At 37.7% G+C, this 15,555-nt stretch overlaps 1 protein-coding gene across 1 annotated transcript in view; it reads left to right on the top strand.

The window, feature by feature from the left end:
* LOC150095956 (uncharacterized) overlaps nt 1–15,555 on the top strand; it is a 115,026-nt gene that overhangs the window by 11,681 nt on the left and 87,790 nt on the right. Inside the window, exon 2 of the mRNA XM_090409442.1 lies at nt 2,884–2,954. Coding sequence (XP_090265568.1) covers nt 2,884–2,954 — 71 coding nt within the window. The remainder of the gene's footprint in view (nt 1–2,883; nt 2,955–15,555) is intronic.

The raw sequence follows: 15,555 nt of genomic DNA, 5'->3' as shown, positions 1-15,555 counted from the left end.
AGAATATAGTTGAAGTATTTAATGAGCAGCTTCCCAGTGTATTTCATCCTCTTGAAGCTGATATAAGAAGCTGGAGTGTAGAAGGTATTTGGAGGAGGGACTGATGATGAATGAGCAGGAGATATATGAGGAATTAAGTAAACTTGATCTTAATAAGGCAGTAGGAATTGACAATATATCACCACATCTCTTGAAGGAATGCTGTAGGAAATTAACACCGTCTTTGGTACACTGCTTAATGTGAGTCTTACAACAGATTAAGTCCCAAAAGGAATGGAAGGTGGAAAAAATTGTCCCCTTCACAAAGGGAGAGAAAACCGAGGCTAATTTTATAGTACAGTTTGACTGTCAAGTTATTGTAAAGGTGTTAGAGAGGTTGGTGAGGACTAGAATTCAGAAATATGTTGATAATAGCAGTATTTTTCATGATGGTCAGCAGGGGTTTGTTAGTGGGGAGGTCATGCTTTAGCAATCTGCTTATTACAACAAGGTGACAAATTCACTGGAGATGCGCATACAATAGTTGCTTGGCATTTTCAAATGCCTTTGAGAAACTGCCACATGACAATCTGGTAGCTAAATTGAAATAGTTGATTAGATAATAGACTAGTGAGATGGATAGCTGATTAGCTGTCAGAAGTATCAGACCAAAAGAAGAAAGTCACTTGTGGAGTGCCACAAGGATTATTATTGTTTAACTTGTACATTGATATTGGGACTGACTTACCTGAAGATATGCAGCTGTTTGCTGATGAGGTGGACTTGGAAATAACAAGGAGAAGTAGAGCAGATGTTGTGGCCTTGCAGGATGATCTCAATAGACTGTGAGTGTAGCTGTCAGGTTTAATGTTGCAAAGTGCAAGGTCTTGAAGTTTGGTATGCAAGGTTGCAATACAGGGTATACAATTATTATTATTATTATTATTATTATTACCCAAGACCCCATGGAGTCAAAGACTCATCTAGGAGGTCCTTTTATCAAACACACAACTCATCATACTGTGCTTTAAACACACTCAAATTCTCTGCAGACACCACACTCTCAGGCAAGGCATTCCAATCATTCACAACTCTGAATGAAAAAAACCTGCTTCCCACTCCCCTACTCACACCCTCTTTATACAGTTTCCAGGGATGACCTTTGGTTCTCCCACTATTTTCTGTAGAATCCCTCCAGCATTGATCCTATAACAACCCCTTAATAGCTTGTAAGTCTCTATCATATCTCCCCTCTTCCTCCTGTCCACCAGACTCTGCAAGTTGCATCTTCTCAATCTTTCCTCATACTCGACATTCCAGAGGTTAGAAACTACCTTAGTCAGTCGCCTCTGGACCCTTTCCAACATCTCTTCATCCTTCTGAAAACCAGGTGACCAAATCTGGGCACAATAGTCAGTGTGTGGCTTAATCTAAGCCTTATACAATGCAACAAGAATCTCCCTACTTCTATAAGTCAGTGTCCTTTGCATCATTCCCAGAAGCCTTCGTGTTGTATTCACAATTTTGGTTATATGTTCCCTAAATTTCAGATCCTTATCCACTATCATTTCCAGATCTCTTATTTCCTCCACCTCTGACATATATCCTTGCCAAGCATAAATTCTGCATCCCATTTTTGGTATCCAAATTTTAAAACCTTACATTTTGCAACATTGAACTTGCATCCCCATTCCCAATCACTCAATTTATTCAAGTCTTCTTTTAAGGCCACAACATCTTCTCTACTCTTCATGGTTCGTCCCAACTTTGCATCATTTGCAAACAACTGAATATCTCCATCCAAATCTTCACCAATATCTTTAATATACAAGTTAAACAGCAGTGACCCTAAAACAGACCCATGAGGCACACCACTAGTAACTTTCCTTTTCCTGGATATCGCTCCCCTATACACAACTTATTGATACCTATCAGATAGTCAGTCTCCAATCCAATGCACCAATCTAATATTCAACCCCATCCACTCCAGTTTGACTATCAACTTATTGTGCAGTAATCTATCAAAAGCCTTTGCAAAATCTAAGTATATTACTGTGTATCCTTCTCCTCTTTTCACGGAAGCAGTCACCTTATTGTAATAAGTAAGTAGATTACTAAAACATGACCTCCCATTAGTAAATCCATGCTGTCCATGAAAGATAATACTATTGTTGTCAACCCAATTCTGAATCCTAGTTCTCACAAGCTTCTCCAACAACTTAACTACAACACCTGACACACAGATAGGCCTATAGTTTGATGCTTGAGTTCTATCACCTCCTTTATGAAGTGGCACAATCTTGCCTTCCTTCCACTCCTTAGGAACTTGACCTAGTGCAAGACTTGTATTAAAAAATATGTCAAGGCCGGCGTCAACTCCCTGGCACATTCCTTCAGAATACTTGGTGATATATTATCAAGTCCCACATCCTTATTTACATATAGTTTGCTCAACTCCTTATACACCTCTTGATCACACAATTAGTGAGAAAATTTTGAAGGAGGGAAAAGAGATGAGAGATCTCTTTTCCTTCATTACCTCTAAACTTCAAGACAGAGTCTTGAAGTTTAGAGGTAACGAGGTTTAGAGGTTCAGAGTCTTAGGTATATAAATGTCACAGATTGAATATTGGGCAATAGGATTCAGTCACAGATTGAATCCAAATGCATTTTACTTGTTGCCTTTCTTCTCTTAGATGTGTTTTCTCCACAGTGACACATTTAAGAAATGAGACATTTGAAGATTTATAATGAACAATTTTTTTTTTTTTTGATGAGCAGCAAATTCATTATATTTCATAGGTATTGTACTAGGCCTAAGCTCAATGTTAAATTTGCATTATTTATTTAGTTTGAGTTAAAACTATTATAGTTTGTGAGTTAGTTTTTTTTTTTTTTTTTCAGGGAAATTATATTACTAATGATTGGTTTGGATAATGCTGGAAAAACATGCACTGCCAAGCATCTTTTGGGTGGTATGTGTGTTTTTACTAAACATATATTCTTTGGAAAAAGACTATTTCTGTATTTTTCTGGACCAGGCATAAGCATACTAGCTGGCTTTTGGCATACTGATGTTTGTTCATGAAATGTGGCATTGTTCTGTATAAAGACATCAATGGATCTTTAATTTCCCTAAAAAAAAAAAAAAACCTTCATAAAACTACTATAATTGCCATTAAATTTATATACAAGACACTGTCTTGAATATAAATTCTTTTATATGCAAATTCTAGTTTTCTAAAAACAAGCTGATTGCATATGTTTTGTTGGTTCAGAAATGTACAAGAATGTAATTCCTCTTCTATTACACCAAGCAAAAAATAAATCTTTAATTATATATTAGTATTATTAGATAATTACTGTTGTTATCCTGTTCATGTATGTATGCCAATCACATTGTATAATCAGCAGCCACATTAATATGGATGATTGCATTATTACTACAACATGATATCTGATAAATATTATTGAAACCATAGTTGAAACTGTGGACTATGCCATATAATATTTCATTGTATTTTAATAAACTCTTAGTCTTGCTCTCTCTCTTTCCTTGCTTCTTTCTATCTTAGCTTTAATCTAAGTGCAGATTAATTGAACCAGCCTTTTACATAGGAGTCATCATATTCCAATCACCTATACAAATTATTGCATTGTGTATTAGATTTACATGCTGGTTTAAACTCATTATCAGATTTAATGGAATGCATTCTGCACAGAGAAACAATTAAACACAAGTTTAATGGAGCCTATATTTCATGTCATGGAAACATTCAGGGATACAATCTTAAAATTGTAAAGACACACTCAATAAATGGAAAAAAAAAAGTTAAACTTAATGGCTAAGTCCTATGAAGGGATGCTGTTCTCTATGGGTGCTGTTTGCTAGCCTTAGCTCTTGGGCAGGAAGCATATTAAAGTTTCTCAAATCCTGGAAAGTTTAACACAGCTATATTTATTAAGATTTGGTTGTTTTTTTTCAAATCCACTGCTGATTCTAAGAAAAGTTTTTCAAGTTTATATTTGTTGCAGTGTAGCATAGTAGGTTTTTTTTTTTTTTTTCCATATGATTCTGTGCAAGGTATGGAAGGGGAAAGCGTGGTGGTGGGGTACTGCTTATGATAAGTGATGACCTATGTCCTCTAAGAGTGGAGAATTTGGAAGGAAGTGAGACAAATGATTTTGAGAGCGTATGGTGTGAGGTAGAGGTAGGCAAGACAGGATATTTATTGGGGTGTTGCTACAGACCCAGGAGCACAGAGGATGGGGACCAGGAGATGTTTAGACAGCTAAGTTTGGCAAGTGCAAGAAGAATGATTGTTATGGGAGATTTTAACTTCAGTAGTATAAATTGGAGAGAGGAAGATGCATGTAGCAATAGGGGAATGGAATTTCTAGAATTCTTGAGGGACAAATGTCTTAGGCAACATGTAACAGAGGGAACAAGAGGTTCAAAAATTTTGGATTTGGTTATAGCATCAGAAGAGTTGATAATAACTGAGTTGACGTCTCTCCCACCAGTTGGAGAGAGTGACCATATGGTGTTGACTTGGAAAATGAATAGACATGCAGGAGTATCAAAGAGACAGGAACTTATGTGGAATTATAAGGCAGGTGATTATAATAGTCTTAGACGTCAACTTCAGGAAGTTTCATGGAGGGAGGAATTGGAAGGCCGGGATATCACCAGTGCGTGGGAAATTGTGAAAGAATATTTGTTATCAGCAATGGTAAGTTGTATACCACGAGTGAAGAAGAGGACGCAATTTGGAGTAAAGTGGATGACAAACAATATTAAACAGGAATTGCATGCGAAAAAGAGGCTATGGAAGAGATATAAGGAGATAGGTGAAGAGATGCATGAGGAATATAAGACACAGGCCAGAAGAGTGACTAGTGTGGTAAGGAAAGCGAAACTGGAATATGAGAGGAGATTGGCCCTAAGATCCAAAGAAAATCCTAGGGAATTTTTTAGCTATGTGGCCAGTAGGAGGAGAAATGACTGTGGAAGAATGATATTGTGGGATAAAAATGGGAATAGAGTGACTGATGCAGAGGACATAGTGGAATTGTTCAATGAACACTTTATTGGAGTATTTCATCCTAGAGGAGTCAGTTTTAATGCTAGAGGGATAGGACTGGTACGAGGTCTGGAGGTACAGGAGGAGAGTGTGTTTCAGATACTGAGTTCTCTGGATGTCAGTAAAGCTGTGGGACTGGATGGTATTTCGCCACGAGTTTTGAGAGAATGTGCTAGGGAATTGACAGTACCTTTAACGTGGCTTTTCAATGAAAGTCTGGCTTTGGCAAAGGTGCCCAGGGAATGGAAGGAAGGTAAGATAGTGCCATTGCATAAGGGTGGTAACAGACTGGAAGTGTCTAATTATAGGCCAGTCTGTGTGTCATCAGTAGTTGTTAAGATCTTGGAGAAAGTAGTGAAGGACCGTGTACAGCATTGGGCAGATGAGGGTAATGTTATCTGTGAGAATCAACATGGATTTGTAAAAGGACGCTCTTGTTTTAGCAATATGCTAGCCTTTTATAATAAAGTTACAAGAACATTAGATGAGGGAAAGGCATATACTGCAATTTTCTTAGACTTGGCGAAGGCATTTGACAGGGTACCACATGATAAGCTGATATTTAAGTTGCAGCACATGGGTCTGGATGTCAGATTGATCAACTGGATTCAGGATTGGCTGTCTGATAGGTATCAGAGAGTTGTGTATGGTGGAGCAGTTTCCAGGAGGCAGAGGGTTACAAGTGGGGTCCCACAGGGCTCAGTACTAGGACCTATATTGTTTAACCTTTATATCAATGACATAGCCAGTGGATTGCAGGGGGATATTCAGTTGTTTGCAGATGATGCGAAGCTGGGAAGGATTATTAGTAATAGTGCAGATGTGGTAGCCCTGCAAGAGGATTTAAATAAGCTAGATAGATGGGCAAATGAATGAATGGGGGTGTCAGTTTAATGCAGCAAAATGTAAGGTCTTGAGGTTTGGGAAACATCGATGGGATGCTGCATACTCTATGGGAGGAGTTATACTGGAGGAAGTAGGGGAGACAAGAGATCTGGGGTTGATGATTGATAGAAACCTTAAGTTTAGGGGACATATTGCAAAGGTGGTGAAGGTAACACAGAGGATTGCTGCTATTATGAGAAGGACACTGACCTGCAGAGATAAGAGGGTTATCATTCCGTTGTATAAGTCTCTGATCAGACCACACTTGGACTATTGTTCTCAGATTTGGTCCCCAGGATTTGAAGGGGATAAATTAACTGTGGAAAGGATACAAAGACGGATGACAAAGATGGTTTCAGGACTGTACAAGGATAGTTATGAGGATCGGCTGAGAGAACGTGGACTGCAGAGTTTGGTGGATAGAAGAAGGAGAGGTGATATGATTGAGACTTTTAAACTGTTGAGAGGTGGTTACAGGGTTGACACTGGGGAGTTCTTTCGCTTGGTTGATCAGCGGGAAGGAGTGATGACAAGAGGCCATCCCTGGAAGTTACGAAAGGAAACTGTGAGCAAGAGGGTAAGGAGTGGTTTCTTTGTGTGGAGGGTGGTTGAGCTGTGGAATGCATTGCCTGATGGAGTGGTGGGAGCGAGAACGGTCAGTGAGTTTAAAGAGTGGTATGATAGACTTTGTGTTTCTCGGGGGGGACCTCCCCTCAGTGAGTCTTGACAGACTTTATGTCTTAGGAAGGACCTCCCTCGATGAGTCTTTTGACTCCTTGGAGGCCTGAATAATAATAATAATAATAATAATAATAATAATAAGGTATCCAAGGCATGGTCATCTAGACCTGGCTCATCATAGCCCATCACACAATGGCAGCAGATGTATTTCTTATGCTCTTCTAGACAGATGTTGGCAGCTCTCCCAGTTCTATCATAATTTGCAAGAACAAAGAACCTTGTAAATACCTGGAATAGAGAGAGGGCAGGGAGTGAATCCTTAGAGTGGATAAGGGCAGTCAGCTTCAGATGAGGTTTGAAAGCAGTACAGAGATTATATTTCTTTAGAGTTCTGTCTATTTTTTCTGAGGTGGCCTGGATATGGGCAGTAGTTTTTGTTCCACCCAGGCTCCCCTTTCAATTGAACTCTCCTTTATTCACTAGATGATTTTCCTGTCCAAAGTTGCATTTGCCAAAAAGATTAGTAAATTAGTTGTTCCTCCCATCTCCTCGCAGAAGAACAGTGATTATGAATGGTGTGATAGCTAGAATGCATGAAAAAAAACAAAGGAGGCCTGTGTGGATGTGAAATCACTTTGGGTAAAGGGCAGAAAGGAATTCAGAGAGCTGTTTCTTTGAAATAGTTTGTATCTGAGTAGCAGTGACAGTGTGTGATTGCTGTTAAGAGGAGAAGAGAGTGTGTCCAGAGAGGAGAAACAAGAATTAGGCTGTGGTGACTGTGGATATAAGCCATCAAGATAGGTATGATGAATGAGGTCTGCATGGATGGCCCTAATATGAATAGCAATATCAGATGTTTTATGGAATGATAGGATTGCATAGAAGAAAATGAAAACTATGGCAAGTTTTATTATGTTTATACAATCAACTCTCTTACTACATGTAGTTAATTTGTAAGGATCATGGAAATAGTTTGCTGTAGTGGATAGTTACTATAATGTACTTCCTTTAGAAGAGCAGTGTGCTTAGGATTTGGTCAGGACTTGTAGTGAGGAATATTAGGAATAAACAGGAAGAGTTGGTTGTCATGATTAAATTATTATTATTATTACTATTACACCCTCCATGGAGTCGGCAGACTCACTGTAGGAGATTCATTCAGCTGACAACACATATTTATCATCAGTGCCATAACGAGGGCATGGTGAAAGAGGCGCCTGCCACAGGCGCAACTAGGTTTGGGGTGCAAAACATAAAAAATAAAAATAAATAAATAGATATAAAAGTCCGCTATTTTATATTGTATTTTTAAGTTCGGCAATATGCTGCTTTAGACACACAAATTCTGTAATACACTGCAACTCATTTTGATGGGGTTAATAGTAAGTATTTAACATATTGCATTTAGTAAAACTTAACATGTTACATTTAAATTTTTCAAAATTTTTGTCATTTTTGGTTTGGGGGGGGGGGCAAAAGTTAGACACTTGCCACAGGCGCTTCATACCCTCGTTACTGTACTGTTTATCATATAGAATCTTAAAATCCTTAATACTCCTTGCATTAACAACGTGTTCTAGTAATGTGTTCCATTCACTGACAATTCTCCATGTAAAAAATCTACTCCTCACCCCCCCCCCCTCGTCACCACACTTTTACATAACTTCCAGGAATGACCTCTGGTTCTTCCCCTCTCACCTTCTACTGTTTTTATAATTCCCTCTGGATTAATCTGATAAAATCCACTCACTAACTTAAATGTCTCCATCATATCACCTCTTTTTTTTCCTTCTATCCACCAAACTCTGCAGTCCACATTTCCTCAACCTCTCTCTCCATAGCCAGCACTCCAAAGTCCTGACATTGTCTTAGTCACTCGTCTCTGGACCTCTTCAATGTTTCCACATCACATTGAAAACCAGGTGACCAGATCTGAGCACAATAGTCCAAGTGTGGTCTCACCAGTGCCTTATACAATGGCTACACTTCCTTATCCCTACATGTTAAAGTACTTCTTATCATAGCAACACTACAATGTGCAGCCTTTGCAACACTTGCAATATGCCCTCTTAACTTCAGTCTAACTGTCAACCATCACTCCCAAATCTCAAATCTCATTCACTTCTTGCAGTACAGCACTGTCAATATAGTACACAGCCTTATATTTCTGCACTCCAGGATGCAACACCTTGCACTTATTAATATTGAAACTATAACCCCACTCCTTTGTCTAAGTAAAAAGTCTATTCAAATCTTCCTGAAGGGAATTAACATCAATTATGCTACTTATAATCCTTCCCAACTTTGCATCATCATCATCAGCAGCAGCAATCAGCTGATGATCCTCATTCAGCAGAGAGAATCTTTGATCCATCTAACCAATATACTGTATTTTCCGGTGTATAAGATGCACTTTTTTACCTTAAAAATTCATCTTAAAAATGGGGTGCGTCTTATATAATGAAGGTAAAAATTGTTTCCTCTTTTCAAAGTCATATGCACTCCCTTTTATGTTCCAAGATCTTTGTAGGCGGTTAATGGTGCAATCAAATTGATGCGTGACCTTCACGTGACTTCTAGTGCATCATTGGCTAAGAATGGGGAGTCCATATTCAAGTTTCATAATATCTTATCCGATTAATCAGTTACCGATGTTTATCAGTATTGAGTTGACGTGTTGAGATACTTTGTGTTCAGTTTGATATTTCCCTGTAGATTTTAGTGATCAAAAAAAACAGGCGACATTCATATACTTCAAGTTACAAATTGCAGGTTGTAAAATATGCGGAAGAACACAGGAATAGGGAAGCTGAAAGACATTTTTGACCTCTGCCTATAGAAAAAACGATTAGAACTTGGCGTGGTCAGAAGGAGATTTTGTACAATTAGCGTAATGAAAAGCACAAGGAACATGGAAAAATTGCGAAGTGGCCAGAAATAGAGACCGAAGTTTTGAAATGGGTGCAAGAAAATCGGCAAAATGGCATTGCCATTTCAACAAAAATGATTCGTACACATGCAGTCAAAGTAGCCTGTGAGCATAACATTGAAGATTTTAAAGGTGGTGCGTCATGGTGTTACCATTTCATGAAATGCAGTGGACTTTGTATGCATACAAAAACAAAAATCAGTCAAAAAATGCCAAAAGAATATGAAGACAAAATTATTTCTTTTCATAAATATGTGATTCAACATCGAAAAAATTACAATTTTGAAATGGGACAGATAGCCAATATGGATGAAACGCCCCTAACCTTTGATGTTCCCTCAAATAGAACTGTAGCTGAGAAAGGTGAGAAAAGCATTACAATCAAAACCAGTGGACACGAAAAAACACGCTGCACTGTAGTTCTTGCATGTTGTGCTGATGGTACGAAGCTGCCGCCAATGATAATTTTTAAGCGGAAGACTCTGCCTACAGAAAAAATACCAACAAGACTGATTGTACATGTGCATGAAAAGAGGTTGGATGGATGAAAGTGGCATGAAAGTGTGGATAGATAAAGTATGGAAAAGAAGGAATGGTTCTTGTATTTGATCAGTTCCGGGCTCATCTGAAGGATTCAATCAAACAAAAATTCCAAGAGTGCAATACTGAATTGGCTGTCATACCAGGAGGACTTACATCACAACTGCAGCCACTTGATGTATCTTTAAACAAACCCTTTAAAGTCTTTATGAGGGAAGAGTGGAACAAGTGGATGATGAATGCCGGTGTACATCAGCTAACACCAAAGGGTGCCCTGAAACGGCCATCAATCTCTCAAGTGTGCGAGTGGGTTAAGACATCTTGGTCGAAAATGAATGAACAAACTATTGTTAAATCTTTCTTGAAATGTGAAATTAGCAACACCCTTGATGGAAGTGAAGATCATTTCTTATATGAAGATGAAGATCATTTCTTATATGAAGATGAAGAACAAGAGGAAGAAGAAAGAGAAGAAATTAATGTTGATAGAGAAGAGTCAGATGACAGTGACATGGGTTTTGCAGGCTTTTGAAAGGTCCGTTTACTATTAAAAATTACCTATTATTTTATCAATTTTTTTTAAAATCATACTTTAAAGTTTTTTAAAGTTTAGGTTTTTTCCAGAAAATTGTATTAAATTTCTTGGGTGCGTCTTATACAAAAATATGGTACTCTCTATTCCCATCCTTTGTAGCTTGTACACAAACTGATCACGTGGTAATCTATCGAATGCTTTTGCAAAGTCGAAGAATATCAGTGTATGTGATTCTCCCTTATCTAACACACTCATCACCTTATCATAAAATGCAAGTAAATTACTGAACAAGACTTACCCTTTAAAAATCCATGCTGACCTTCATGAAGAATGTCATGTCCATCAACCCAATCCTGTATTCTATTCTTTACCAATCTTTCCAACACCTTGACCACAACCGCAATTATACAGACTGGTCTATAATTGGAGACTTCTGTCTTAGAACCATGCTTATGGAGTGGTGCTATTTTGCTTTCTTTCCACTCCTTAGGAACCCTACCCACTGCAAGACTTTCATTAAATAACCAGGTCAAGGGCATAGCCAACTGTGGTGCACATTTCTTAAGAATATGTGGTGATATGTCATCTATTCCCACAGCCTTATTAACATCCAGCCCAGCCAACATCTGATACACATCTGATTCTTTCACTTTCAATTCTCCTAATACTTGCCTCTCTTCTGTATATTGCATAGCATTATTTATATGCTGATAAAGTGCTCATTCAATAATGCTACTATATCCTTTGCAGTTGTTAATCTGCCGTAATTATTCTTCCTCTTGCTTGCCTTATAGCGGAAAAATTCCCTTGAGTTAACCTTGGCCTGACCAGCTAATCACCTCTCATATACTGCACCTTTTCTTTCTTTACCATGCTTGTCACCTTTCTAGCCTGCACCTTATACTCTTCATGGATCTGATCACCATGAACTGTCTTGCACCTCCTCCATAACATTTTTCTTTTCCAGCACGGCTTGCTTGATTTCACTGTTTATCCATTTCACTCCTACTCTATTTACTCGCTTAATCCTTGATATGCAGTCACACATTGCTTTTCTCAGATACTGCCTTATGAGTTTCCATGCATTGTCAACATCTTTTTCGCTTAGCTCATCTACTACCCAACATACTGATGCTAACTGACTACAGGGCTTCGTATAATCACCTGCTTTATAACTTCCACATATATCCATTTTTGGCAGTAACCTTTTATTGTTTCATCACTTCCCAAACAAGTACCTCATGATCACTCTCACCAACCGGCAACAATGTCAACACTTCATTAAACTACATCTTGTGAAGTTATCACTAAATCCAAAACATTAAAGCCTCTAGTTGCTTCAATCACATGCTGCTTAAGACACTTATCTCTCAGAAATTTCACAAACTTGCTCTCCTTGTTCTCATACACTATCTGCTCCTTCCATTCTATATTGCTGTAATTAAAGTCTCCCATCAGGATCACATTCTTTTTACATGCACAACTAATTGTCTAAACATTTCACAATCGGTATACTCTGCATTCCCTGGTCTATAACAGCATCCTATCAGATATACTAACCTGTTTATTTCAACTTCATATCACACAGATTCAAAATAAGCAACTTGGGTTAATCAACAAGGGAAGAATGATTATTATGGGTGATTTTAATTATGGTGATATAGACTGGAATAAAGAGATAGCATTTATTTTAGAACTAATCATTTCATCAAAGCATGTAATTGTGAGTGGGGTTTTGTACTTTCTTCCAGTTGGTGAGAATGAATATGAAGTGATTGCCTGGGTTGTGACTAGCCATATGAAGTCTTGTGCTTCCACAATATATCCTTTCCTCTCAAAAGTCTTCATATGGCTAGCCACAACTCAGGTGATTGTCTTAATCACCAGTCTACCTGGTTATTATGACAAGCTTAGGAGATAGCTTGGAGCTATAATATAGAATGAGGAGTTGAGTGGTCAGGAAATAAATTCTGCTTAGGAACTGACAAAAAAATACATAACAGCATCAATGTGTGAATGTATTGCAAAGATCAAAAGGCTGCATATGGTAGGTGTAAAATGGATGAATGAGAGGAGTAAGTATAAAATCTGGAAGAAGCGGCATTTTGGAGGCAGCACAAATGAATAATGGTAATAATGAGTTGCATGAAGAGCATAAGAGCAGAGCAGGAGAGTAACTCAGTTGGTAAGGTCAACAATAGTGCAATATGAGTTGAAATTAGCTAATCAGGCCGAGAAAAACCCTCATGAGTTTTTTTCAATATGTGGCAAGTAAAAAGAAGAATTATTATGGTAGGATGATCTTAATGAATGAAAGTGGGAAATTGGTAACTGCTGCAGAGCCATTTTTTTTTTATCCATCAGGATGAAATGAAATCAGAATAATATATTCTCAGTGTGAAATCAGAAGCTGAAGTGTAGAGAATGAAAAAAATGAGAGAAGACTTAACCCCTTAACACACTAATTAAAAATCAGAAAGTGGTCGTTTTTCCACCAATTTTTTTATTCCTTATTTTCTTTATACACAAAAGAACATTAACAAATCTTGGAAAAAAAAAAAGTCTCTTTTTTGCAAAAAAAGGTTAACTAAACTGCATCTACTTCGCTAAACCGAGTTAGTAAACAGTCAGTACACATATATCTTGTTTCTTTGCGAACCCTTTTATTGTGTTCATTCCTTTTTCTTGAGCAGAGGAAACACTGGCGAGTTGGATTTTCTTTCTTTTCTGTTGGTGGTATGAAAGATGGAAAATGTTGTGCAGATAATCTCAGTGGTGTTGGGATATTTGATGGACGTCCACTTCTTGAAATGCTTGTAGTTTTATATTTTTCAATGGAAAGTTCGATTACTTTGAGGCAAAAATCAAGTGAATCTATCTTGCCGCTAGATTTTTGGTTAAATCACGAAAGCGTTCCACAGTGCCAGGTCTAAGAGATGAAAGAAAATCTTTTTATAATATTTCTTGCCTCTCTTTCTGGGTACAACATACGAAAACAGGTGTTGATCAACACGATCAACACCACCCATGGTATGGTTGTAATCCAACACAAGTTGCGGTTTTTTTATTCTTCCTTTGTGCGTCTCTATATCTACCATTGATGTAGTGTGAATAGTAGAGATAAGGGAGATATCCTTCTTGTCCTTCCATTTCATTACACACACTTTCTCTCTCTGAAAACCAATTACTTCTCCAGTTTTCAATTTTTTATTCTTCAATTCGCTGGGTACTTCTTTTTGTGGTACGCGTAATGTTCCATAAACATCAGTCTTATTTATTATCAATAGATCTGCTAATCCAGGTGAATTATAGAAATTGTCCATAGTCAAACAATAACCTTTATTCAATAAAGGTTTCATCAAAATCATCACTACTTGCGAAGACATTGGAAGATTGCTAAAATCTCTGTCTAGAATGGTATTCTTACCAGTGTAGGTTATAAAATTATAGACATACATATCCACTTTGTGATTCACATAATAAGTATGCTTTTATGCCGAATCTGGCCTTTTTGAGAGGAATATTGCACCCATCACAGACAACCTTTATAAAGCAATAAACTTTCGTCAATAGTCACCAATTTCTCTGGCGTAATCGAATTGCCAAATTTTCTATTCAGGAGATAGCTTCATAAATTGGCCAGATTTTGTTGAGTTTTGGGCGAGGGTGATTTGCTGGATCAAATTCATCATTATTTGAAAAATGTACAAATTGTTTTATGGCCTCAAAGCGTTTCCTGCTCATACAATCTGGAAAAAAATGGTGTATATAATAATGGAATTTTTGTCCAATAATGATGGTATTCTGGTTTTCTTACTATACTTTGCAAAAGTACAAAAGCCAAAAATATTCCGATTTCATTTGGATTTGTGTCATACCAAGAAGTCTTTTCTTTACCATGGGTATGACTCCTCGCATATCTATTTGTTTCATCCACAACACGTTGAATCAATTGATCATCAGCAAAAAGCTCAAAGAAATTTAGGACGTTATAATCATGGACAAAAAATGTGGAAACGCAAATGAATTAGTTGATACACACCATTGGGAACTTTTCTCGGCTGAAAGGAAATAGGCATAAAATTGTCTAGCATGTATATTCGGTTGTATTTATATGTGAAACCAAAATTCACAGTCACATGTATTAACTAAATTGCATGGAAAAAATTCAGTTTCTTGGACCCGAGTTAACACGGTTGAGTGCGTTAAGGGGTTAATGATAAGCAAGAAAGAGGTATATGAGGAGTTAAGTAAGCTAGATATCAATAAGACACTAAGACTTGATGACATATCACTGCATGTCTTAAGTGAATGTTCCTAGGAGATAGCATCAGCCTTGCCCTACCTGTTTAGTAAGTCTTGCAAAAGCACAATTCCAAAAGGAGTGTAAAGAAGGTAAAACTGTTCACTTCAGAAAGATGGTGATAAGGCTAAGGCTACAAATTATAGCCAATCTATATATATCTGAAGTTGTTTGTTGGTATTGGTTGGTGTAAATATGGGTTTTTGTGTGTATGCATGTATGTTAATATATTGGACAAGGAAGTTGGATATATCATCATCATCATCAACAGACCTCCATGGAGTCAAGAGACTCATTGTGGGAGGTCCCACTCTCACACACACACACACACACACAGCTCATCACACCCTGACTTAAACACATTTGCCGTCCCTGCACTCACCACATTCTAAGACAATGCATTCCAGTCATCCACCACTCACTATGCAAGAAATCTACTCTTTGCCCCTTGCTCTCACCCACCTTATACAACTTCCAGGGATGGCCTCTTGTTCTCTCCCTGTTTCCAGGTATTCAGTGAAAAATTCATCCATGCCAATCTGGTAATTACCCCCTTACCAAGTTATATGTCTTTATCTTGATCATGTTTTCCCCCCCTCTTCTTTCTATCCGCTAGGCT

Source organism: Typopeltis vanoorti, chromosome 19 (genome assembly GCF_054136105.1).
Source record: "Typopeltis vanoorti isolate ZY-2024b chromosome 19, IOZ_Tvanoo_1.0, whole genome shotgun sequence".
Classification (NCBI taxonomy): domain Eukaryota; kingdom Metazoa; phylum Arthropoda; class Arachnida; order Uropygi; family Thelyphonidae; genus Typopeltis; species Typopeltis vanoorti.
This window is presented reverse-complemented; position numbering and strand designations above follow the sequence as displayed.